The sequence below is a fragment of the Artibeus jamaicensis genome, unplaced genomic scaffold, assembly GCF_021234435.1.
Source record: "Artibeus jamaicensis isolate MK-2021 breed Jamaican fruit bat unplaced genomic scaffold, CSHL_Jam_final contig_519, whole genome shotgun sequence".
Taxonomy (NCBI): domain Eukaryota; kingdom Metazoa; phylum Chordata; class Mammalia; order Chiroptera; family Phyllostomidae; genus Artibeus; species Artibeus jamaicensis.
Window position 1 is genome coordinate 20,410,820 of NW_026521871.1, and position 24,006 is coordinate 20,434,825.

The 24,006-nt window shown below is 46.9% G+C and overlaps 1 protein-coding gene across 1 annotated transcript in view; it reads right to left on the bottom strand.

Annotated features, from left to right (window-relative positions):
• Positions 1-18,343: 18,343 nt before the first annotated feature.
• PLXND1 (plexin D1) overlaps positions 18,344-24,006 on the bottom strand; it is a 50,626-nt gene continuing 44,963 nt past the window's right edge. The window contains exons 30-36 of the mRNA XM_037139343.2: positions 23,491-23,525; positions 23,119-23,223; positions 22,434-22,597; positions 21,238-21,385; positions 20,031-20,171; positions 19,806-19,880; positions 18,344-19,568 (exon numbers count right to left, since the gene is read on the bottom strand). Of these exons, the coding sequence (XP_036995238.2) occupies positions 19,452-19,568; positions 19,806-19,880; positions 20,031-20,171; positions 21,238-21,385; positions 22,434-22,597; positions 23,119-23,223; positions 23,491-23,525 (785 nt within the window). The 3' untranslated portion in view covers positions 18,344-19,451. The remainder of the gene's footprint in view (positions 19,569-19,805; positions 19,881-20,030; positions 20,172-21,237; positions 21,386-22,433; positions 22,598-23,118; positions 23,224-23,490; positions 23,526-24,006) is intronic.

Genomic DNA, 24,006 nt, shown 5'->3' on the forward strand with positions numbered 1-24,006 from the left:
GTGTGTCTAGGAAAGCTCTCTGACAGGGGGAGGAGAGAAGGGAGGAGCTGAGAGGAGTTAGAGACCCTTCAACGACTAATTACTGAGCACCACTGTGGACCCTGCTCTCATCAACCAAAGGAAAAGGAAGTGTGAAGGCTCCGAGGTGGGAACATGCTTGGCAAACTGAAGGAGCTGTGGGGAGGCCCATATGGCCCCAGCCCACGGAGGGAGGACAGTAATGAGACACGAAGTGCAGGGTGCTTTAAAAAGGTCTGTGACACCCTTCCCATGGAGTGGTGGAGTCTGTGTCCTTGCCCTTTGAACCTGGGCTCTGTGATTGCTTGACCAATAGAATACAGTGGAAAAGATGTTATGACAGTTTTGGGGCCCAGGCTTTAGGAGATTGGCAGCTTCTACTTCCTGTGTGTTTTCAAAACTCCCGTCCCCTCACTGGGTTTCCCGCTGGCAACCATCAGCCCATTTTCTGTGTCTCTGGGTCTGCTTCTGTTTTGTTTAGTCATTTTGGTTATTTCTTTTTTCCAGATTCCACATGTAAGTGAAATCATGCAGTATTTATCTTTCTCTGACCCTCTAGGCCCATCCATGTTGTCATAAATGGTAAAATTTCATTCTATTTCATGGCAGAATAATATATATATATACCACATCCTCTCCATCCTTTCATCTGCCCATGAAGCCCTAGGTTGCTTCTGCGTCTCAGCTATTGTAAATGGTGCTGCATAGGGTGCATATGAGTGTATCTTTTCGGATTAGTGTTTTTGTTTTCTTCAGATAAATATCACCTTTCTTGAGAAGTGAACTGCTGGATCATATGGCAGCTGTATTTTTAAGTTTTTGAGGAATCACCATATTGTTTTCTATAGCGGCTGCAGCAATTTGCCATCCTGCCAACAGTGTACCAGGACTCCCTTTTCTCCTCACCATCACTTATTCGTTGTCTTGTCCACAATTACCATTCCTGCAAGTGTGAGGTGATAGACATCTCCTTGGGGTTTTAATTTGCATTTCTGATAATCAATGGTGTTGAGCATCTTTTTATATGTCTACTGCCTATCTCTATGTCCTCTTTGGAGAAATTTCTATTCAGGTCCTCTGTCCATTGCTTAATTGATTTGTTTGACTTTTTTTTTTTTTTGCAGGGAATGTGTTAAGTTGTATGAGTTCTTTATATTTTTTTAATATTAACCCCTTGTTGGATGTATCATTTGCACATATCTTCTCCAGTTTAGTAGGTTGTCTTTTGTTTTGTTGATGGTTTCTTTTTCTGCACAAAAACTTGTAATTTGATGTAAGTCCATTTATTTGTTCTGTTGTTGCCCTTGCCCAAGGTGACCTATCCAAAGAGATATTGCTAAGAGAGACATCAAAGAGTTCCCTGCCTGTGTTTTCTTCTAAGAGTTTTACAGTTTCACATCTTATACTTAAGTCTTTAATCCACTTTGAGTTTATTTTTGTACAAGGTATAAGGAAGTGGTTCAGTTTCATTGTTTGCATGTATCTGTCCAGTTTTCCCAACAGTACTTATTGAAGAGACTGTCTTTACTCCATTGTATATCTGTTGTGTAACTGACCCTATAGGCAAGGATTTATTTCTGTGCTCTCTATTTTATTGATCAATATGTCTGTTTTAAATGCAAGTACCATGCTGTTTTGACTGTTGTAGTTTGTAGTATAGTTTTATATCAGGACCTGTGATAGCTCCCACTTTGTTCTTTCTCAAGGTTTCTTTAGCTATTTGGGGTCTTTTGTAGTTTCTTGTAATTTTTATGGTTCTAATTGTGAGAAAAATGCCATTGGTATTTTAATAGGGATGGCATTGAATCTCTACTAATCATTCTAATCCATGAGCAAGGTATAGCCTTCCATTTATGTGTATCATCTTTAATTTTTTCAATGTCTTATTGTTTTCAGAGTATAGGTCTTTTACCACTTTGGTTAAATTTATTCCTTGATATTTTATGTTTTCTGTTGCAATTGTAAATGGGTTTGCTTTCTTAATTTCTACTCTGATCAGTTGTTATTGATATATAGAATTACAACAGATACTGATCTGCATATTGATTCAGTATCCTGTGACTTTACTGAGTTCATTTAATAGTTCTAACAGTTTTTTTGTGTGAAGTCTTTAGGATTTTTATATATAGTATCATGTCATCTGCAAATATTAGTGTTTTAGTTCTTCCTTTATGATTTAAATGCCTGTTATTTCTTTTTCTTGTTTGATTGCTGTTGGCCTGTAATTTTCTTTCTTTTTCTTTTTTTGTAATGTCTTTGTCTAGTTTTGTTATAGGGTAATAATGCTGGCTTCATTTAATGAGTTTGGAAGCTTTCCTTTCTCTTCAGTTTTTTGAAATAGTTTAAGGTTTAAGAAGAATAGACATTAATTGTTCTGCCCTGGCTGGTGTGGCTCAATGGATTGAGTGTGGGCCTGCGAACCAGAGTGTTGCCAGTTTGATTCCCAGTCCAAGCCACATGCCTGGATTTGGATTCCCAGTCCAAGCAGCATGCTCAGGTCCCCAGTTGGGAGTATGTGAGAGGCAACCACACATTGATGTTTCTGTCCTCTCTTTCTCTTTCCCATCCCATCTCTAAAAATAAATGAATAAAATCTTTTTAAAAATTGGTCTGAGCATACTGAGTAAAATTTACCTGTAAAACTGGCCCTGAATTTTTATTTATTGGGAGGTTTTTTTTCCCTACTTCAATTTCATTGCTAGTAATTAGTTTGTTTAGAATTTGCATTTCTTCCCAGTTCAGTCTTAGAAGGTTATACTTTTAGAAATTTATCTGTTTCTTCTAGATTGTCAAATTTGTTGGCATATAATCATTTGTAGTATTTTTAAATGATTCTTCATACTTCTGTGGTGGTGTTACTTCTCTTTCATTTATTATTTATTTGGGCTCTTTTTTTTGTTGATGAGTTTGACTAATGGTTTATCAATTTTATTTATAATTTCAAAATACCAGTTCTTAGTTTTATTGATCTTTTCTATTATTTTCTTAATTTCTATTTTATTTCTGCTCTGATCTTAACTATTTCCTTCTGTTAATTTTGGGTATTGTTCCCTTTTTCTAGTTCCTTTAGATGCGGAGTTAGATGGTTTCTTTGGATTTTTTAAAAGATTTTATTTATGTTTAGGGGGGAAGGGAAGGAGAGAGGGAGAGAAGTATCAGTGTATGGTTGCCTTTCGTGTATCCCCTGCTGGGAACTGGCCTACAACCCAGGCATGTGCTCTGACTGGGAATCGAACTGCGATCCTTTGGTTCACAGGCCCAAGCTCAATCCACTAAGCTACACTAGCCAGGGCGTTCTTTGGACTTTTTTACTTGTTTCTTAGGGTAGACCTGTATAGCTGTGAAATTTCATCTTAGAACTCTTTGCTGCATCCCATAAATTTTGAAAAGTTGTGCATTCATTTAAAAAAATTTTTTAAAGATTTATTTATGTATTTATCTTTAGAGGGGAAGGGAAGGAGAGAGGAGGAGAAACATCAATGTATGGTTGCCTTTCGTGTGTCCCCTGCTGGGAACTGGCCTGTAGGGAACTGGCCTGCAACCCAGGCATGTGCCCTGACTGGGAATCGAACTGCAATTGTCTGGTTCGCAGGCCCACGCTCAATCCACTGAGCTACAACAGTCAGGGCCATTTTAAAAATTTTTTAAAGTTATATTTCATTGATTATGTTATTATAGTTGTCATGATTTTTATCCCTTTTCCCCTTTCCACCCAGCACCCCCTACCAATTCCTCAGGCAATCCCCACACCATTGTTCTTGTACATGGGTCATGTGTATAAGTTCTATGGATACTCCATTTCCTATATGGCACTTTACATCCCTGTGACTATTCTGTAACTACCTATCTCTACTTCTTAATCCCCTCACTTCTTTGTCCATTCATCCAAGTCGTCCTCCATCAGGCAACCATCAAAACATTCTCCTTATTCATAATTCTGTCTCTGTTCTTCTTGTTTGCTTAGTTTTTTAGATTTGATTGTTGATAGGTATTTTTTGCCATATTATTGTTCAGTTTTTATCTTTTTGTTTTTCTTAAGTCTCTTTACCATTTCGTGTAATAATGGTTTGGTGATGGTGAACTCCTTGAGTTTTTTCTTGTCTGGGAAGCTCTTTGTCTGCCCTTTAATTCTAAATGATAGCTTTGCTGGATAGAGCAATCTTGGCTGTAGGTCCCTGCTTTTCATTACTTTGAATATTATTTTGCCAGTTCCTTCTAGCCTGCAAAGTTTCTTTTGAGAAATCAGCTGACAGTCTTATGGGAACCCTCCCTGCAGGTGACTAACTGCTTTTCTCTTGCTGCTTTTAAGATTCTCTCTTTATCTTAACTTTTAGCATTTTAATAGTGATGTGTCTTGGAGTGGGCTTCTTTGCATCTATCTTGTTTGGGACTCTCTGTGCTTCCTGAACTTGCATGTCTATTTCCTTCACCAAATTAGGGGAGGTTTTTTTTTCATTATTTTTTCAAATAGATTTCCAATTTCTTGCTCTTTCTCTTCTCCTTCAGGCATTCCTATGATGTGAATATTGGAATGCTTGAAGTTGTCTCATAGGCTGCTTATACTATCCTCATTTTTTCTTTGTTGTTCCAATTGCTTGTTTTTGCTTTCTTATGTTCCAAATCATTGATTTGATTCTTGGCTTCATCCACTCTATTGTTGTTTCCCTGTAAATTGTTCTTTATTTTATTTTTTAAAGATTTTATTTATCCTTAGAGGGGAAGGGAAGGAGAGAGGGAGAGAAGTATCAATGTATGGTTGCCTCTCGTGTGTTCCCTGCTGGAAACTGGCCTACAACCCAGGCATGTGCCCTGACTGGGAATCGAACCACAATCCTTTGGTTCACAGGCCCACGCTGAGTCCACTGAGGTACACCAGCCAGGGCTATTGTTCTTTATTTTAATTAGTGATACTTCATTTCTGACTGGATCATTTCTATGCTGTTGAAGTCCTCACTACATTTCTTGAACATCCTTATAACCAGTGGTTTGAACTCTGAATCCGATAGATTGCTAATCTCCATTTTGTTTAGCTCTTTTTCTGGAGTTTTGATCTATTCTTTCATTTCGGCCATGTTTCTTTGCCTCCTCATCTTGGCAGCCTCCCTGTGTTTGTTTCTATGTATTAGGTACAGCTGCTTTGACTCCATGTCTTGGTAGTGTTGCCTAACTGAAACCAGGAAAGCTAGCATTTATGCTGCCTGTCACCTACCAGACCCAATAAGCAGAGACAGAGATTGATTCTTTATGGGTGCTTTATCTAGATGGTCAGCGATCTGAGAAGATGGCAGGTTTGTACCCTAACAGACCATCTTAAATTCTATTTTAAACTAACCCTTTTTATAAAGAGAAGAAAAATATAGGTAAGGGGATTGGAATTCAGGGAAGAAGTTAATCAGATTTAAAAAATTGCAGCATTCTTTCATCTGTGCCCTGGGCAGTGGGCATCTCACCCTGGAGCACAATGGCTCAGATACCATTTTAAATTGCCTGCAGTCTTCCTGAGGCACAAATGTGAAATAGCTTATGGTATCCTGAGTCAAGATGGGTCATATCTTTAGTTCCTGAAACAATTGTTTTTTACATTGATTACTAAGCTTATTAGCTATTACCTGAAACTAAAATTTTTCCAACATCTGAGTTCCCCATCATAATGTAGTAGCGGTCCTATAGGGTCCAGTGCACAACCTCCTCTATCACCCAAGCTGGACACTCCGGGTGCATGTGTCCCTTGTGTGGGTTGATGTGCCCCTCTTGTAGTTGAGGCTTGGTTGATGTTGGCAGGTCAATGGGAGGAATTTACTCAGAACAGTCAGCTTTGAGGACTGGTGTGACCACTTAATCACCAACCTCTGGTGATTAAGGGAGGAGCACTTGATCCTCGCTTCATGGAGGATCAGCTGCGTAGGGGCAGGGTGGTGATCTGCCGTGGTCTGTAGCTGTCCCCTGGGTGCGCTGGCCTTGGGGTTTCTAGGGGGTGCAGGCCAAGACCCACTAGCGTTTTGCCCCGGGGCCACCCCACCTGAGTTACAAAGCACTCTGAGATGGCTTCTACTTGTACTGGGCTTGGAGAGTCCCAACCAAAGCAAGCTGTGAATCTAGGTTGGCTCCTGCTAGTGCCAGGCCTAGGGCTCACTGAGGCCAGTTGTTTGGGAGGATTTGGAAATTGTGAAGCATGAGTCAAGACCAGCCATTCATATTGAAAAGCAGCTTGCAGGGATCTATAAGTTGGGTGGGGTGAAGTCTCTGGGGATCTCCAAGGTAGATCAAAGAGTGTCCGTCAGGTTGATGGAATCTCAGATATGGCACCAGTGTGTTAGCTCTGTTGGGGAAAGGTTCAGAAAAGGGACAATGGCCTCTGCTTGCCTTGATACTAGACACCTCAGTTTCTCCCTATATGCCACTGTCACCTTTCAAGCTGCCACCCGTGTGATGGAGCTCAGAGGGAGTAAGTCTGAGAAGGTAAGTCCATCTGTGGGTTCTTTAAGGGAAACTGCTTGGGACTCTAGAATTTTCTTCCATTGACTTAATCCCTGCTGGTTTTTGCATCCAAAAGTTATTTGGATTTATATTCTTGGCTCTGGAACCCTAGGCTGGGGGGCCTGGTTTGGGGCTGGGGCTCGTCACTCCAGAGATATTCCTCCTTAATTCTTTTCCACTAGCCTGTTCCACATCTGTCCCCCTCCTACCAGTCTGAATGGATGTGGTTTCTTTAATTCTGAAGTTGTCAGATTTCCATTCAGCATGATTTCTGATGGTTCTGAGTGATGGTTGTTCTAATTTTAGTTGTAATTTTGATGTGATTGTGCAAAAGGGGTGAGTCATGTTTATAGGCCGCCATCTTGACGGGAAGCCCACATTCATTTTTATTTGTTTTAAGATAGTTTTTGATTTCTTGTTTGATTTCTTCTTTGAACCATTCATTTAGTAGCATGTTGTTTAGTCTCCACATATTTGTGTTTCTTTTTCAGTTTTTTCCCCTGTAGTTGATTTCTAATGTCATGTCACTGTGGTTGAAAAAGATGTTTGATGTGGTTTCTTTCTTTCTTGAGGTATTAAGGGTTTCTTTTTTTTTTTTTGAGGGTGGGAGGTGGGGGGTGGGTGGCTGTGACCTATCCTAGAGAATGTTTTATGTGCACTTGAAGAGAACTATGTGTTCTGCAGTTTGGGGATGAAATGTTCTATAAATGTCTATTAAGCGGATCTGTTCTAATGTGACATTTAAGGTCATCATTTTCTTATCTTCTTCCTATTATGGATATATGTTTGTAAATCCATGGATGTGAGTGAGGTATTAAAATCCCTTGCTGTTATATTATTGTGGATATCTCCCTTTGTGTTCTTTAATAATATTGCCTCATATATTTAGATGCTCTTATGTTGGGTGCATAGATATCTACAACTTATCATATCCCCTTCTTGGATTGACCCCTTTGTAATTATGCAAAATCCTATTTTAACATATTTTTGTTTTAAAGTCTATTTTGTCTGATATGAGTATTGCTACCTCAGCTTTCTTTCTATTCATTTTTATTCATTATTTTTCAAGTACAGTTTTCTGAGCTTTCTTTTTATTTTATTTTGCATGGAATATCTTTTTCCTTTTACTTTAGTTCGTATATGTCTTTTGATTTGAAGTGAGTCTCTTGTAAGAAACATATAGATGGTTAATATTTTTTAATCCATTCAGCCGCTCTATGTATTTTGTTAATTGCTTTTTGGTTTTTTATAGTTCTCCTGTGTTCCTTTCTTCTCTCTTCTCTTGTGGTTTGCTGGGTTTTTTCTCTTTATTTATTTATTTTTCTATACCTTTTGTAGATTTTTGGTTTGTGGTTACTATGAGGTTTATGTATATCATTCTATATAGCAGTCTATATTAAGCTGATAGGAATTTGAATATGACTCTATTCTATAAGGACTACATTTTACTCTACTCTCCATGCTTTTATGTTATTGATATTATGTTTTAATTTTTTTTAACTTAAACATCAATGTGTGGTTGCCTCTCACACAACCACCATCAGGCACCTGGCCTGCAACCCAGGCACGTGCCCTGCCTGGGGATTGAACCAGTAACCCTTTGCTTCACAGGCCAGCACTCAATCCACTGAGCCACACCAGCCAGGGCTGTTTTAAATCTTTTTGTGTTGTATATCTCCTAACTACTTATTATAGTTTGAGTTGAGCCTGAAATGTTTTTTTTTTAATTTAAATTTATTTATTTTTTTGAATTGATTATGCTGTTACAGTTGTTCTATTCCCCCCTTCATTCCCCTCTACCCTGCCCCCCCAACCCCACCATTACCCCCCTTTAGTTTATGTCCATGTGTCTCAAGTCCTTTAGGTTCTATATTTCCCATACTATTCTTGCCCCCCCCTTCTATTTTCTATCTACTGTCTATGCTACTTGTTTTCTGTACCTTCTCCCCCCATCTCCTCCTCCCACTCCCCTGTTGCTAACCCTCCTTGAGATCTTCATTTCTATGTTTCCACTCCTGATCTAGCTGTCCTTTTAGTTTGCTTTCATTTTAGGTGTGGTTGTTAATAACTGTGAGTTTGCTGTCCTTTCACTGTTCATGTTTCTTTAACTTCTTTTTCTTAGATAAGTCCCTTTAACATTTCATATAATAAGGGCTTGGTGATGATGAACTCCTTGAATTTGGTCTTATCTGAGAAGCACCTTATCTGTCCTTCCGTTCTAAATGAAAGTTTTGCTGGGTAGAGCAATCTTGGTTGTAGGTCTTTAGATTTCATGACTTGGAATATTTCTTTCCAGCCCCTTCTTGCCTGTAAGGTCTCTTTTGAGAAATCTGCTGACAGCCTGATGGGGACTCCTTTGTAGGTGATTGTCCCCTTAGCTCTTGCTGCTTCCAGGATTCTTTCCTTCATTTTAATTTTGGCTAATGTAATTATGATATGCCTTAGTGTGTTTCTTCTTGAGTCCAACTTTTTTGGTACTCTCTGGGCTTCTTGGATTTCTTGGAAGTCTATTTCCTTTGCCAGATTGGGGAAATTTTCTTTTATTATTTGTTCAAATAGTTTTTCCACTGGTGGTTGTGTCTTTCCCCCTTCTGGTACCCCTATAATTCGGATATTGGAGCGTTTAAAGATGTCCTGGAGGTTCCTAAGCTTCTCCTCATTTTTCTGAATTCTTATTTCTTCATTCCTTTCTGTTTGATCATTTTTTTCTTCCTTCTGGTCCCCTCCATTGATTTGAGTCCCAGTTTTTTTTTCATCTCTATGGGTTTCCTGTGGAATTCCATTCATTTCCCTTAATTTAGCCTTCATATGTTTCTCTAATTTGTGGCTATAATCCACCAGATCTGTGAGGAAGCTGATGACCAGTGTTTTAAACTGTGCATCTGAGAGTTTTGCTATTTCTTCGTCACTTAGATTTATCTCTGGGGCTTTGAGGTCTCCCTGCGACATTTTTGGTCTGTTCTGGCCCTTTAAGTGGGAGATGCGGCGCCTTGGAGTCCCAGGTCGCTGGGTTGTGACGCTGTATGTGGGGGCGTGGTCAGAGCGGGGAAATGGCGCCGCGGCCCCGGTCCAACCGCTCACTCCCTCACTTGCGCGCAATTAGGCAACCACAGTCAACTCGCTGCCACCGCCTCCCCACTGTCTCCTCTGTAGTCGCTCACCCGGTGGGTTGCTCGGTCACTCACTAGGTCCAATCCTGGGTTTGGAACCTGTGCGACTGGATTCACGCGTCTGGATTCCGCGCCCGGGTCCGACCGAGCCCTCCTTTGTAACTCCTCACCGGACGCCAGTTTCGCCCCTTACCGGTCGGGCTGAAGAATTTGTTGTTAGCGGACTTCCGAAAAGTTCAGTTTTCCGTGTTCTGGTTGTGTTTTCTGATGCTAATATTTAGTTGTCCCTAAACTTGGTTGTGTGAGAAGGCACGGCACATCCACCTAAACCTCCATCTTGGCGGAAGTCCTCTGAAATGTTTTTCTTTTGACTCTCATAGTAAGTTTTTTAAGTGTCTGATTTGCTGTATTTATTAAATATTTGGCTTCTCCTGTGATATTTTTATCTTTCTCATATTATTGTATTTCTGTTTATGACCTTTTCCTTTCTGCCTGAAGAAAACCTTTCACAATTTTTGTAAAGCTGGTTTAATGGTGATGGATTCCTTTAGTTTTTGCTTATCTTTGAAACTCTTTATCTCTCCTTCATCTCTGAATAATAACCTTGCTGGTAAATTATTCTAGGCAGCAGGTTTCTTTCTTTCCGTACTTTCAAAATGTCCTACCACACTCCCTTCTGGCCTATGAAGTTACTGCTGAGAATTCATCTGATAGACTTATAGGGTTTCCTTTGTATGTAATTTGTTGTTTTCCTCTTGCATCCTTCAAGATTGTCACCTTTGTCTTTTTTTTTAAGCATTTGGTGTTTTTTATTAAATATTTAATGATTTATTTTTAGAAAGAGGGGAAGAGAGGGAGAAAGAGAGGAAGAGAAATATCCATGCAAGAGAGAAACATCAATTGGTTGCCTCTTGTCCATACCCCAACCAGGGGCCAAACCTGCAATCCAGGCATGTGCTCTGACCAGGAATCAAACTGGCAACACTTTGCTTTGTGGGATGACACCCAATCAACTGAGACACACTGGTCTGGGCAACTTTGTCTTTTTAAAAATTTTATTTTAAGATTTTATGTATTATTTTTTTAAAGCCATAAATATATTTTTTTAAGATTTAAAATTTTATCTTTAGATGGGAAGGGAAGGAGAGAGGGAGAGAAATATCAATGTACAGTTGCCTCTCATGCATCCCCTCCTGGGGACTGGCCTGCAACCCAGGCATGTGCCCTGACTGGGAATCGAACTGCAATCCTCTGGTTTGCAGGCCCAAGCTCAATCCACTGAGCTACACCAGTCAGGGCCCCATACTTATTTTTAAAGAGAGGGGAAGTGGGGGAGAAAGAGAGGGAGAGAAACATCAGTGTGTGGTTGCCTCTCATACACCTCTCAACTGGGGACCTGGCCAGCAACGCAGGCGTGTGTTCTGACAGCAACCCTTTGGTTCACAGGTCAGTGCTCAATCCACTGAGCCACACCAGCCAGGGACACTTTTGTATTTTTAATTACAATATGTTTTTGAGTGGGTACATCTTACTTGGAACTCTGCTTCCTGGACCTGGATGTCTGTTTCCTTTGCCGAGTTAGGAAAGTTTTCAGCCATTATTACCTCAATGAAAGTTTCTGTTCCTTCCTTTTCCTTCTGGGGTCCCTAATGCAAATGTCTGTGAACTTTATGTTATCCTAGAGGTCTCATACTCTATTTTCATTTTTTCTTTTTGTTGTTCTTTTTTTTAAATTTTTTATTGATTATGCTGTTACAGTTGTTCTATTCCCCCCCTTCATTCCCCTCCACCCTACCCCCCGTCCCCACCATTACCTCCCCTTTAGTTCATGTCCATGTGTTTCAAGTTCTTTAGATTCTATATTTCCCATGCTATTCTTGCCCCCCCATCTATTTTCTATCTACTGTCTATGTTACTTATTTTCTGTACCTTCTCCTCCTCCCACTCCCTTGTTGCTAACCCTCCTTGAGATCTTCATTTCTATGTTTCCACTCCTGATCTAGCTGTCCTTTTAGTTTGCTTTTGTTTTAAATGTGGTTGTTAATAACTGTGAGTTTGCTGTCCTTTCACTGTTCATGTTTCTTTAACTTCTTTTTCTCAGATAAGTCCCTTTAACATTTCATATAATAAGGGTTTGGTGATGATGAGCTCCTTGAATTTGATCTTATCTGAGAAGCACTTTATCTGTCCTTTCATTCTAAATGAAAGTTTTGCTGGATAGAGCAATCTTGGTTGTAGGTCTTTGGATTTCATGACTTGGAATACCTCTTTCCAGCCCCTTCTTGCCTGTAAGGTCTCTTTTGAGAAATCTGCTGACAGTCTGATGGGGACTCCTTTGTAGGTGACTGTCCCCTTAGCTCTTGCTGCTTCTAGGATTCTCTCCATTTTAATTTTGGCTAATGTAATTATGATGTGCCTTGGTGTGTTCCTCCTTGGGTCCAACTTCTTTGGGACTCTCTGAGCTTCCTGGATTTCCTGGAAGTCTATTTCCTTTGCCAGATTGGGGAAATTCTCCTTTATTAATTGTTCAAATCAGTTTTCCACTGGTGGCTGTGCCTTTCCCCCTTCTGGTACCCCTATAATTCGGATGTTGGAGCATTTAAAGATGTCCTGGAGGTTCCTAAGACTCTTCTCATTTCTTTGAATTCTTGCTTCTTGACTCTTTTCTGTTTGGCCATTATTTGCTTTCTTCTGGTCCACTCCATTGATCTGAGTCTCAGTTTCCTTTTCATTGCTATTGGTTTTCCTGTGCAATTCCATTCATTTCAATTAGTTTCGCCTTCATATGTTTGTCTAATTTGTGACTATAATCAACCGGTTCTGTGAGGATCCTGATGACCAGTGTTTTAAACTGTGCGTCTGAGAGTTTTGCTATTTCTTCATTGCTTAGATCTATAGGCCCTGGGGCTTTGAGATCTTCTTGAGCCATTTTTGGTCTGTTTGGGGCCCTTTAAGTGTGAGAAGCGGCGCCTTGGACTCCCAGGTTGCTGGGTTGTGACGTTGTATGTGGGGGCGTGGTCAGAGCAGGGAAATGGCAGTCCCCTCAGCTGTTTCGTGCCGCTGGGTAAGGAGCAGAGGCTTAGGTGGTTCCCCTGGGCCGGGCCTCTCAGAGTCGCTGGGTTATGACGTTGTATGTGGAGGTGGGGTCAGAGCAGGGAGTGCGCCGCCATTTCCCACTCCCTTGCTTGTCTATCCGCATACCAATGCAAGACCACAGTCAACCCGCAGCCCTGCTCCCTCGCTGTTTCCCCGCGGTTGCTTGCTTGGTCGCTCGCTCACTAGGTCCAAACCTGCGCCTGGATTCCGCACGCCTGAGTCCGTCTGACTGAGTTTTCCTGTGCAACCCCGCTCCACCAGCTGCTGGTTTCACCCCTTACTGGTCAGGCTGAAGAATTTGTTGTTAACAGACTTCCGAAAAGTTCAATTTTGTGTTCTGGCTGTGTTTTCTGTTGCTAATATTAAGTTGTCTCTAAACTTGGTTGTGTGAGAAGGCACGGCTTATCCACCTATGCCTCCATCTTGGCGGAAGTCTCCTCTTTTTGTTGTTCTGATTGGTTGACTTCCACTAGTTTGCGTTCCTGGTCACTGATTTATTCTTCTGTATTAGCTAATTTGCTGTAGATTCCTTCTAATGTATTTTTTAAATTTCAGTTATTGTATTCTTCAGATCTGCTTGGTTCTTTATTATACTTTCTAACTCTTTGTTGAAGTTTCTTCTAAGTTCCTCTACTCTTCTCTTAAGTTTGGTGAGCCACCTTGTGACTGTTTCTTTGAAGTCTTTTCTTATTTTTTAAAGAAGATTTTATTTATTTTTAAAGGGGAAGGGAAGGAGAAAGAGGAGGAAAGAAACATCTATGTGTGGTTGCCTCTTCCATACCCCCAAATGGGGAACCTGGCCCACAACCCAGGGGTGTGCCCTGACTGGGAATCAAAACAGCAACCCCTTGCTTCACAGGCCAGCACTCAATACACTGAGCCACACCATCCAAGGCTGTTTCTTGAATTCTTTATCAAGCAAATTACCTGTCTCCATTTCTTTAGGGGTTTCCCTGGGGAATTTTCTTGTTCCTTCATTTGAGAGATATTCTTCTGTCTTTTCATTTTGTTTGACTGTCTATGTTTGTTTATATGAATTTAAACAAAATAACTCTCCCAGTCTGCAAGAAGTGGCCTTATGTAAAAGTGGCCTCTGAATAGGTTGACTGTGGCAGGCCAGTAGGTGCTGAGCAGGCAGCAAAGTCATCTTGTAACAGGGTTCAGAGGATATCCCCCACAACCTGTAGTTGGGGAATGGAGGAAGCAGAGGTTGATGGAGTGGTACTTAGCGTATCTATAGCAATGTGGTGAGCTTAATAGTTATGTTAAAATGCTGTGCTGTGAGGCTGGGCAGGGAGATGGGTGTGACTTTGACTTGAGATGTGGGGGAAGCTTCCAGCGCCTGCACCAAGCAGGGAGGAGTTTCCCCTGTTACAGTTTGAACTGCATCACTGGCCCATGCCTTCCCAGACTGATAATGGCAGCAGAGAGAATGTGAACTCTACAAAGAACAGGCAGATGTAACCCACTGTGGGAGAAGTCAGAAATGGGGTTGCACTGGAAGCTCTGAGCCAGGATTTAAACTAGGTGCAGCAGTCATGAGGCTCTCTCTCTCTGCCATGCAGTCTGGGAAGGACTAGGGGTCTGCCAGGAAGGGGTCCCAGCAGCCTGCCACAAGGCTGATGTGGAAGGAGGTACCACACAGCTTTGGACTGACAGCTGAAAAACATGGCAGTATGGCTGATGGAATTGCCGGGGCCTTTCCAACCAAGCGCAGATTGATGGGAGTTGCCTGAATGCTGAATGAACTGTGACTGGGAATGCTGAGCCATGGACTTCTGTTCTTCTAAAAGATGGTATCTCTGACTGGTGTATTTGGAAACTGGCCTGATTTGGCAAAGGGAGGCAAAACTGTGTGTTTGAGGGTGTTTTAAAGGGAGTGGGATTTAATGGAAGAATTCTTCCATCACTCTAAATCTGTATAACTTTTAAGTAAATAATTCCTTCCTTTTTCACCAAACTGGCACTGGGCGTTACGCTTCTTGGCAGTAGGCAATCAGATACCCCCAAATGTTTCAGAAGTGTATAGGCTGGGCTTCTGTGACAATCTTGGGCACTGGCCTGCTGAGTCTGGCAAGCTTTAGTTGGGGAGGACCTGTTAATACTGCTTGCTTTCTTTGTTTGGCACTGAAATGGGGCTTGGACGATGTGTCTGAGAACATGCTACAGTGATGTTGCAGGTAGGCCAGAGAACCTGGACAGAGGGCCTGCCTGCACTATAGAGGTGGAATGAAATATAAACAATGCTGATCACTGGCACCTCCAATCCCAGAGAAACCCCGAAGCCCCCAGAGAGCTCCTATGGCTCCGCAGCCTTCTCTACACAGTCTCGCTTGTTGTTGAGAACATGGTCTTGTGTAGAAGCGACCTCTGAGGGTGCTTTAAGTGTTGGGTAGTTTTGAAAAATTGGTGGGGAGCTTGGCAGGTGCTTATAGTGCCTGGGGCACTGGCTCCCTGGGCTGCAGTGGTTCCTGGCAAGGAGGCCAGGAGTGTGCGATTATTCTTGCTCCCTTCCTTCAAAGGCTCTAGGCAATGTAGCTGGGAATTCTCTAGTGATCCTGCAGGTAAGGCAAAGCATCTGAATAGAGCTCCCACCACCCCGTCTATGGAAGTGGAGGGGGATAGAAACAATGGCACTACCAGCTTCTCCTACTCTGAGAGTTTCCACAGCTCCAAGGGGGGGTGGCCTCCAGTGGCTCCCCCATGGCTCCCCCACGGCTCCCCCTCCTTTTCTATTGGTCTCTTTCTCTTGTTTGTTGTTCAGAAACAGTTCATTCAGCCTGTAGTTGTCTGGCAGGTATAATTGTTCTCTATGTTCATGTATGTTAGAGTTCATTCATGGGAAGGAGTAAGTTTAGCATTTACCTATATTGCCTCCATCTTGGACATCCTCAAATGAAAGGGGATTTTTTGATACTCGCTCTTAGAACACAGCCACCATGCTGTAAGGAAGCCTAAGCAGCTGGTGAAGAGGAACCAAGGTAACCTGGCTTTTAGCCCCCGCTGAACTCCCTGACCAGCCAGCACCACTTCTCCAGCCATGGGAGTGTGCCGTTGTAGCCTTGGATCTCCTAGCTCTAGCTGAACTGCTGCAGCCGACACTGTAGGGAAGAAGGACAAGCCTGCCTGCGAAGCCCTGCCCCGTCACAGAGGCCTGAGCAATGTGCACGGCTGATGCTGTTTTTAAGGCACCGAGTATTGGGGTGGTTTGTTACTTAGCGGTAGATTAACATAACAAGGACTGCGGGGCAGACAAGGGCTAGATCCTGAAGGGCCCTGTAAGTCAGGGTGAGAACATCAGGCTTTGTTTTCATTGTGATAAGGAACCATTAGAGGACAGCAGCAGAGTGACTTCAGAGAGACTTGGGCAGCAGCAGGAGGCCAGTGAGGAGGTCCCTGCAGTGGTTCTTCTCAATGGTGAAAGGTGGCTATGGAGGGAGGGGTTAGGAGTGGTGGAAGATGGGTAGATGTTGAAGCAGGATGGATGGGGTTTGCTGAGGGTTTGGATGTAGAATGGGGTCCACCATGAATCCTGTTTGAGGTCCTCACAGCCCGGGGACTGTGTGGCAACCATCCCCTGGTGTGAGGACTCAGCCTGGTCAGGGGGCTGTTGAGAGGTGGTGCAGGTGCTAAGCCAGTTGGAGGCAGAGAAGGAAAGGGTGGATTTGCAGGGAGTCAGAGGTAAACTGCACAGCACTTAAGGGAACAGATGGCTCAAAAAGGGAAACCGAGGCAGCCCAGCATGGGGCTTCAGACTGTTTCCTCCCTTGCCCTACCCTCTCTACCCACTCTTCTCCTCCCCAAACCCCGCACAGGGCTTTGTTTAGCTGCACCATCAGCTTCCTTGGTGTGTCTGTAAGGTAGGGCCCCAAGGGGGTACTGTGGGCAGGTGGCAGGGGACTGGGTGGGCACTTCACAGGGTAGGGGGTGGTAGCCTGTTTTTTTCCTCTGTTCTTTTAATGGCTTGGTCAGAGGCTGTGGGAAGTGCCCAAGCAGGGTCTCAGGGGGGCATCACCGGGTATCTCGCTTCCATGAGCTTGGCACAGGCCGGTACCCCTGACCTGGAGGGGGCTGGACAGCATCGGGCACCCAGGAAATGGGCAAGACTCTCTCCTCTGTGCCCCATGACGACACTGTGCCAAAGGCCCCCCCATCCTGACCCTCAGACCAAGGCAAGGGGTGCCTGTAGCTGCAAGGCAAGTCTTCAGGACCCCACACAAGGACTGTGGCTGGGTGGTACACAGAAGTGGGCCACCTTCTGTGCTGAGAAGTGACCCTGGAAACTAGAGATTTCCTCCATTTGCAAATACATTTCTAAATGTCAAGAAGGAATTGCATGTTAATTAGGCATTAAAAACAGGCTGTGGAATATTTAATGATATAGAAAGATGTTCCTGACATATTGTTGCATGGGGAAAGCACAGGTTTCAGAGTGGTGTGCACACCCTGCTCCCACTTTACCTCCCCTGCCCCTGGCCCAGGCGAGCACAGGCTCTGGTATCCTCTGAGCTGGTAACTACTAGTGGGTTCGGGTAGCTTTTATTTTTCTTCGTGCTTTTTGTACTTCCTGACATTTCTGCAGGAAATGCATTAATTCTAGAAGAACACCAAAAAAAAAAAAAAACCCTCAGAAAAGCTTATCAAATGTGTCAATAACTTAAATTAGAAAATCTGCTTAATAAAAAGGAATCAGTGCTCAGAATAGAAAATTTGAAGAGATAGAATCTCTCTGTACCCAGAAACCAATACAGGAAAAGGCTATTTTTAAAGCTAAAAATTGTTTACTTTTCTCTTCTCACTTTTCTGTTCTCATTAGTTCTGAAACTGGTATTTGTGGGATTTTGTTTAAATTGTATAAATTTTTGTGTCCTAGTTCTTACCCTTGATAAATGTGCTTATTTTTCCTTCATAAAGGGAAAAAACTAACTTGAGTTGCTTCTAATTTGGAGGCAGCTTTGCTTTCTAGTTACCTTTTCCAGGGGGTTGGGGATGAACCTCATCCCCAGCTCAGGCCCGGCTGTGTGGCCTGGGGTCTCAGAGTATTTGCTGACCTCAACTCAGGTTAAGCGTCTTCAGGGGCCACCGTAAGGAACAGCCTGCCGCAGTGGCTTGGGGGAAACTTTCCTCGTCTGAAAAACGGGATTGATGATGCGTACTTCTTCAGATGGAGACTTCAGGGTATGTAAACGCCAGCTGTCTTTCCAGCGTGATCCCCTCGGACCTCCCCTCACACCCGCAGGGTTGCTGACAGGAGCCTGGAACTGGGGGATGAGGCCCAACCTGGTCTGTGCCCTCCCCCCCGACTCTGCCCCTCCCTGCTGCCTGGGTAACTTTTCCTCTGCGCTGAGTTTCTACATCTGTAAAATGGGGACAACATTACATTCCTCATGGACTTGTCAGATGAGGTAAGGACTCAGGAGCAGGGCCTGCCCAGGGGTAGGTGGCACAGCAGCTGTGACAGCTTCCTGGAGGTCCTGTGGGTGCCCTCAGAGCCCAGGGAATGTCGGCTGTGGGCCAGGCCCACGGCAAGCGGGCAGCTACGTTGTCCCCTCGCCAACAGCCTGCCAGGGTGCCTGCCTCCCTTGGTGCAAACACTGCCTTCCCTCTGTGGCCATCCCAGGATAAAGGCTGGAGCCCACAGCAAGTTTTCCCATCAGGCTTTTATTATAAAGAAGGTTCCAGAGCATCCTGGCTACACCCTGCAACCCAGCCCCCAAGGCGCCAAGCCAGGCCCTACACTGGCTGGGTCGGCTTCAGGGGTCGGGTCAGGTTAGGTCAGCCAGAGGATCACCTGTGACAGGAACAGAATGGGTGATTTTCTCAGGGTGGCAAGGGGGGGGGTCTCTGCCAGGTCTACCATCTCTGGAACAGTCATTTCCAGTGTCGCATTGGGAGCCCCTTGGTCCCCTCCCCAGGTTCTCTGCACAAGCGGCAGCAATTCACAGTTGGCGTGTGATAAGTTTAATATATAAAAGCTTTCTTTAAAAAAACAACAAAAAGTGGTGCTATCTTTAGAAACACTTCCAGCAAGATCAAGTAGCCCAGCTACAGCCTTGGTGCAACTTAGCCGCCCCCAGCCCCTGGACCGGGAGAGGCCAGCACCGGTCCCCTGTCTTCCTCCCTCCCCAGTGCAGGGAGCGTCCTCGAAGCCTGCCCACGTGCAGTGGGCCCTGCCCACCCCACCAGGAGCCGCTTGAGTGACAAAAATCTGACACCACTCGAAAATGTGTGTGGCCAGGGTCCTCTCTGGGTGAGGAGAGATGGAGACGACGTTTTGGTGGTTGAAGCAGAAACCAACTGAGGGCTGGTTCAGGGCGGCCTCCGCCCCATCGGAACAGCTGAGGTAGTGTTTCCGGCTGTGGCCTCTGGGCCAGGCGGCCTTTTCTCCATTCGTCTGTTCATTTTGTTCGCTGGGCCGTATCGGACAGGGCTCCTGGCTGTGACAGGCCAGAGCGAAGGGGGCACTATCCGGGCTGTGCTGGCAGACAGCAGGAGCCTCGCCAGAAACCGGCTGTGTCAATCAGGCCCCCATTCCAGAGGCCTGGCCTGGGGACAAGTAGGAGGGGACAGAGGTGCCCAAGGGGCCAGGGCTCGGGGCTCCTCTGCTTGGCTCAGAGGCCCCTCATTCCCTCCTCTCCAATGGCTCTGCTCAGTCATCACCGAGGCGGAGTCGGAGGCACTGGGGACTAAATGGAGTCGAGGGCCAGGGGCCTGGCTCCTTCCCTGTGCCATCGCCCACGGGCTCAGGCCTCAGGCCTCGCTGTAGCACTCGTAGATGTTGTCCTCCATCAGGGCCACCACCAGCTCAAACTTGTGCTGCAGCTGGGTCCGCCGGGCCGTGGGGTTTGCCTCCAGGGCTGTCATGATCTGTGGGGGAAGCAGAGGAGCAGCTGGGCCACAGCCCTGGCTCCAGTGGGTCCCCCTGCAGGTCTTTGGGGAGAACACCCTGCCTGGATTTCCGCTGCGGGTGACCTGCCCCTAAGGCACAAACATCCTGGGATGTAAATGCAGGAGTGGGAACTTCTCCCTGGGTGAAACGGGGGGTGGGGGAGTTGGAAAACACCATGGCCTTGAGGGTGGGTCCCTCACACTGGGGTTACCCACCTGCGAGCGATACCTCTTGGCATATTTATAAATCTCTGCCATGGCCACATTGGTGTTGAACTCATTCTGGTATTTCTACAAGTGAAGAGAAGGCAGGAGTTGGGAAGGGTGGTTAACGCGTCAAATCTGGGCCCAGCCTGGCTGCTCACACAGAAGCCCCGCAGTTTCTCACAGCCCCACCTCCGACAATTGAGTTCCTGGGCCCCGCCCGCAGCCCCACCGCACCCTCGACTCCTCGGCCAGGTGCGCGTTCATCTCTTGCTCGCTGAGCGGGGTCATGTCATGGATCTGCTTATAGTAGCGCTGCACGATTTTCCGGTATTCGGGGATCTCCTTGGCGTAGAGGAGCTTGTTGGTTGGGGAATCCTGAGTAGAGAGGCGTGAGGGAGTAAGAAGATGAAAGGCTCTTTTTCTGGATAAGCCACAGTCCCTACTGCTGCACTAATGGCCCCATCACTGAGTGTCCCCACTCCACCAGCTCCTCACTGTCACCCCGCACCCGCCGTGCTTTTACATTGAACCCTTGACCCGTCTTCTGTGGGACTGTCTGGGTGATGACCTGAGAGGGGACCTACTTCTTTTAATGGAGAAAAGTGCACGGGCTGTGTGCCAGCTCTTGGTCGCACGCAGGCCGTTTTGTTTACATCCTTGCTTAGGGTTAGAGGTCTCGGTGGCTAAGATTTCTGGAAGCCTGACTGCTGGCTCAGGGGAACATTTCCCACCACAGACTCCCAACGCCCGAGAGGGAAATGTGCCAAGTACACTCCCACTTCTTGGTCACAGGCACCCTGCCTTCCAAGAGGAGTGTCAAGTGATGGCATTTTTGCTATCTCTCGTGGCCTGTCCCTGGAAGTCACAGGCGAGACGCGGGGTCGTGCACCTGCCATCCTGTCCGGCCAGGTCTCCTGAGCGCCCACAGCAGCTAGTCCTCTTTCACATCTCCCTGCCTGGCCCGTGCCACTCCCTCTTTTGGGGACACCGTTCTCTCTCCTCTCCCCGCAGATAGGCCCTCGGGGAGCTCCCTCCTGCCTGCGCCTCAGAGTCTTGGGCAGCGGTTTCCCCTCTGCCTTCACTCAGTGCCCACCCAGACAACTCCTGGCCATCAGGCCAGCGGCCTGGACCCTGCCTGACTCTCAGATGGCACTGTGCTTGACCAAACAGGTTCCCAGGTTTTCCACCTTCATACTGCCTTCCCAGGCCTGACTCCACAACCTAAATGCTGGGAGCGGATGCTGGGCACACCTGAGGCAGGTGCAGCTGGTCTTGGGCAATGCAGTTTCTGACTGTAGGTGCCGCTGTCTGGGAGTGTTCCCCTATCGAAATGTCCCCAGACCTAAGCTTCCAAGGTGCCCCTTCCAGAAAGATCTCAGTCCCATCACTGGCACCCTCACTGGGCCCTGCCATTGGGCAGCCTGCCCGGGGAGCCACTGACCTTGCCCAGCTGGAGATCGGAGATGGAGCAGGCGTCAATGAAGGCCTGGGCAATCACCGAGAGGCAGGCGTCGATGTGGTCTGTCTTGTCAATGTCAAAGACAAACTGTGGGTTTTTCAGGATGTTCACCCAGAACCGGAGAGGAAGGCTGTGCCATGGGACAACAGAGCCGGTGTGAGCCCACTCCAAGCGCAGGGCAGCCGGGCCCAGAGGACGGGCTGGCTCTGCCCCTCAAGGCTGGCACAGCCTACTGGCAAGACGGGAGCTCTAGGAAACCTGGTGTGCGCACCCTCGAATCGGGTTGATGACCATCCCTGCTGACTGGGCTGAGGAGCAGGGCAGGAGGCTGAGTCAGGAGCTGCAGGCCTGGCTGTGCGGCGGGGGCCTGAGTCCAGCCTCATTGCCCGCCCCTCCCCATCCCCCACAAAGCCTCCAGCAGGAGCCTCAAGCCAGGTCCTGGTTCTCATTAGAAGCACCCCCCACCCTGCCTGGCAGTCCACGGCTCCTCCCTTAGCCTCGCACGATAGTGGGAAGTCCACCATTAGCAGCAGGCAAGGGCTGAAGGAGGGTGGGGCCTACATCCTTGGCCTTGGCCTCAGAAAGAAGCCAGAGTGTTGGTAGTACCCCCTCCACCACCCCAAGGCCTCCCACAGCTCTGAGAAGCCCCTGCAACTGCACAGAAACTTCTGGGCCTGTGGCATTTTTTCTGAGGGTCAGGCTGAGGTTTTCAACAACTTTTTGTTGGGATCTGTGATTTCCAAAAGGTAAGACCTGCCTCAAAAGAAGGCTGCAAACTGGGTGTGGGAGTCAGGTCCTATGGCTTTGAGCCTGGCTCTGCCAGCACAAGGGCTGTGTGACCTTGGGCTGTCGCGTGTCCATGAGCCTCAGTGCTCTCACATGTGATGTGGAGCTGCCGGGGCCACCGTGGAGAAGGCGGGTGAGAGTGACACATCACGCTTGCATCTAGACAATTCTTACAATTAGGGTGCATTACTTTAATTGCCCTGGTTTTACAGCTGGGGGGAACTTAACGCACAGAGAGGTTAAATCACGTACCCAAGATCACACAGCTGGGAAGTGGCAGAGTCGGGACTCGAGCAGCCAGGCAGGCTGAGAGTTCGGGCTCTGCCGCTGCAGTGCGGCTGCCCCCAGGGATGCACAGACGCTGCACAGCCCTCCCCACACACAGCGCCCACCTGTTGGTTTTCCAGATGTGCAGGGTGTCAGGATCTGAGATCCCCCTCCTCTCAGCCTGCTCCTCCAGGAAGTCGAAGAAGTACTTGACAGCCAGAGGGGGCTTATCCTCACGAATGCTCAGGATGGCCTTGAACAGGTCATCTAGAAACTTCTGCAGCGTGCCCTACAGGGGAGCAGGGTGCCTGCCATCAGCCCAGGACACAGGTAGAGGGTAAGTGGGGACCCTCTGTGGCTCTGGGGAGCCTAGGGGCTCGAGCTGGTGAATGTGGAAGCTGTGTGGCATCAGGCTGGTCACCTAGCCTCTCTGGGCCTCAGTTTCCTCATCTGTGAAATGGGTTAGTAAAATGTACCTCATAGGGGTGCTGAAAAGTCTGGGGCATAGAGTGGGAAATCAGTGAGGCCAGGGTGTGGTCTCTAGGGTGCAGTCTGCACCTGGGCCATGTGACCTTGAGGATATCAGTGACCCCGCTGGGCCTCAGCTGTCCTGTCTGTTGCATGGACTAACATAGAAGTTGTCTGTCACGCACCCTTTGTGGCTGAGCCAAAACTCTCCTTGGCCAGGACCCTAAGCCCTCGGCCTCTCACCGTGGGAGCCTCTCTGACTTCGCAGAGGAGGAGCTCTTGGCCCCACCCGGGCGTGGGCGCACAGCCGGCCCTTCCAAGACAAGAAGAGGCCGGGCCTACCTTGGTGGACAGCAGGCGGGTCAGGTAGATCTCTGGTAGCACCTTCTTGCGGTGGCTTTGCCGGTGGGACTTCTTGGGCTCTGCCAGCTCGTCCGTGGGCAGCACCTGGGAGGCCAGAGCCGGGGTCAGTGCCAGCGCCAGGCAACCCCCCGCCGTCCCAGGGAGGTCCTGTCCTCCCCTACAGGTGCTTGGTCTGCACACACTCTGTTCGCACCAATGGCCAGACTCCCTACTGATTCCGGGTCCCAGCTCCACTCCCCCAGCCTTTCCCAGAGCCTCTGAGCACTGTCCCCAGAGGACCAGGGTGGCAGGGAGCCAAGTCCACACCCGGTGAGGGGCGGGAGCCCCCAGGGCCAGAGGCCGGGCACTCACCAAATGGAAATACTTCTCTGTGTCCAAGTCTTTCACTGCGAGAGGAAAAACACACACAGTAAATAAACAAGAGGGGGAAGGAGGAGGGGGAGGAAGAGAGACAGAATCAGAGATGGAAAGATGAAGAGAGAGACTGATGGAGCGAAGAGCTTCGAAGAGGCCCAATGGAGAGAAGGAGACAGAGAGAGAGAAATGCAAAGCAAGAGATGAGAGGCCCAGAAAGACATACAGAGAACGAGAGGCAGAAGAGGCACTGAGAGGATGAGAGAGATGGAGGAAACAGTCCAACGTGGAGACAGCAGAGGCCCCAGCGAGGCCGCCCTCACTCCACCCCCTGCCCCAGAGCTCCTACCAACCCAGACCTCACGGGCCGCTGGGGAGACCCAAGGTCCTGTCTCTGACCTCAGGACCCTGAGACCCAAAGGGGCCTGGGACTTAAGGCCTGGCAGCCGGAGAGCTAGGCTTGGGGCATCTGAGGGTGTGGATGGTGGGATGTGAGGCAGGGACACAGCCCAA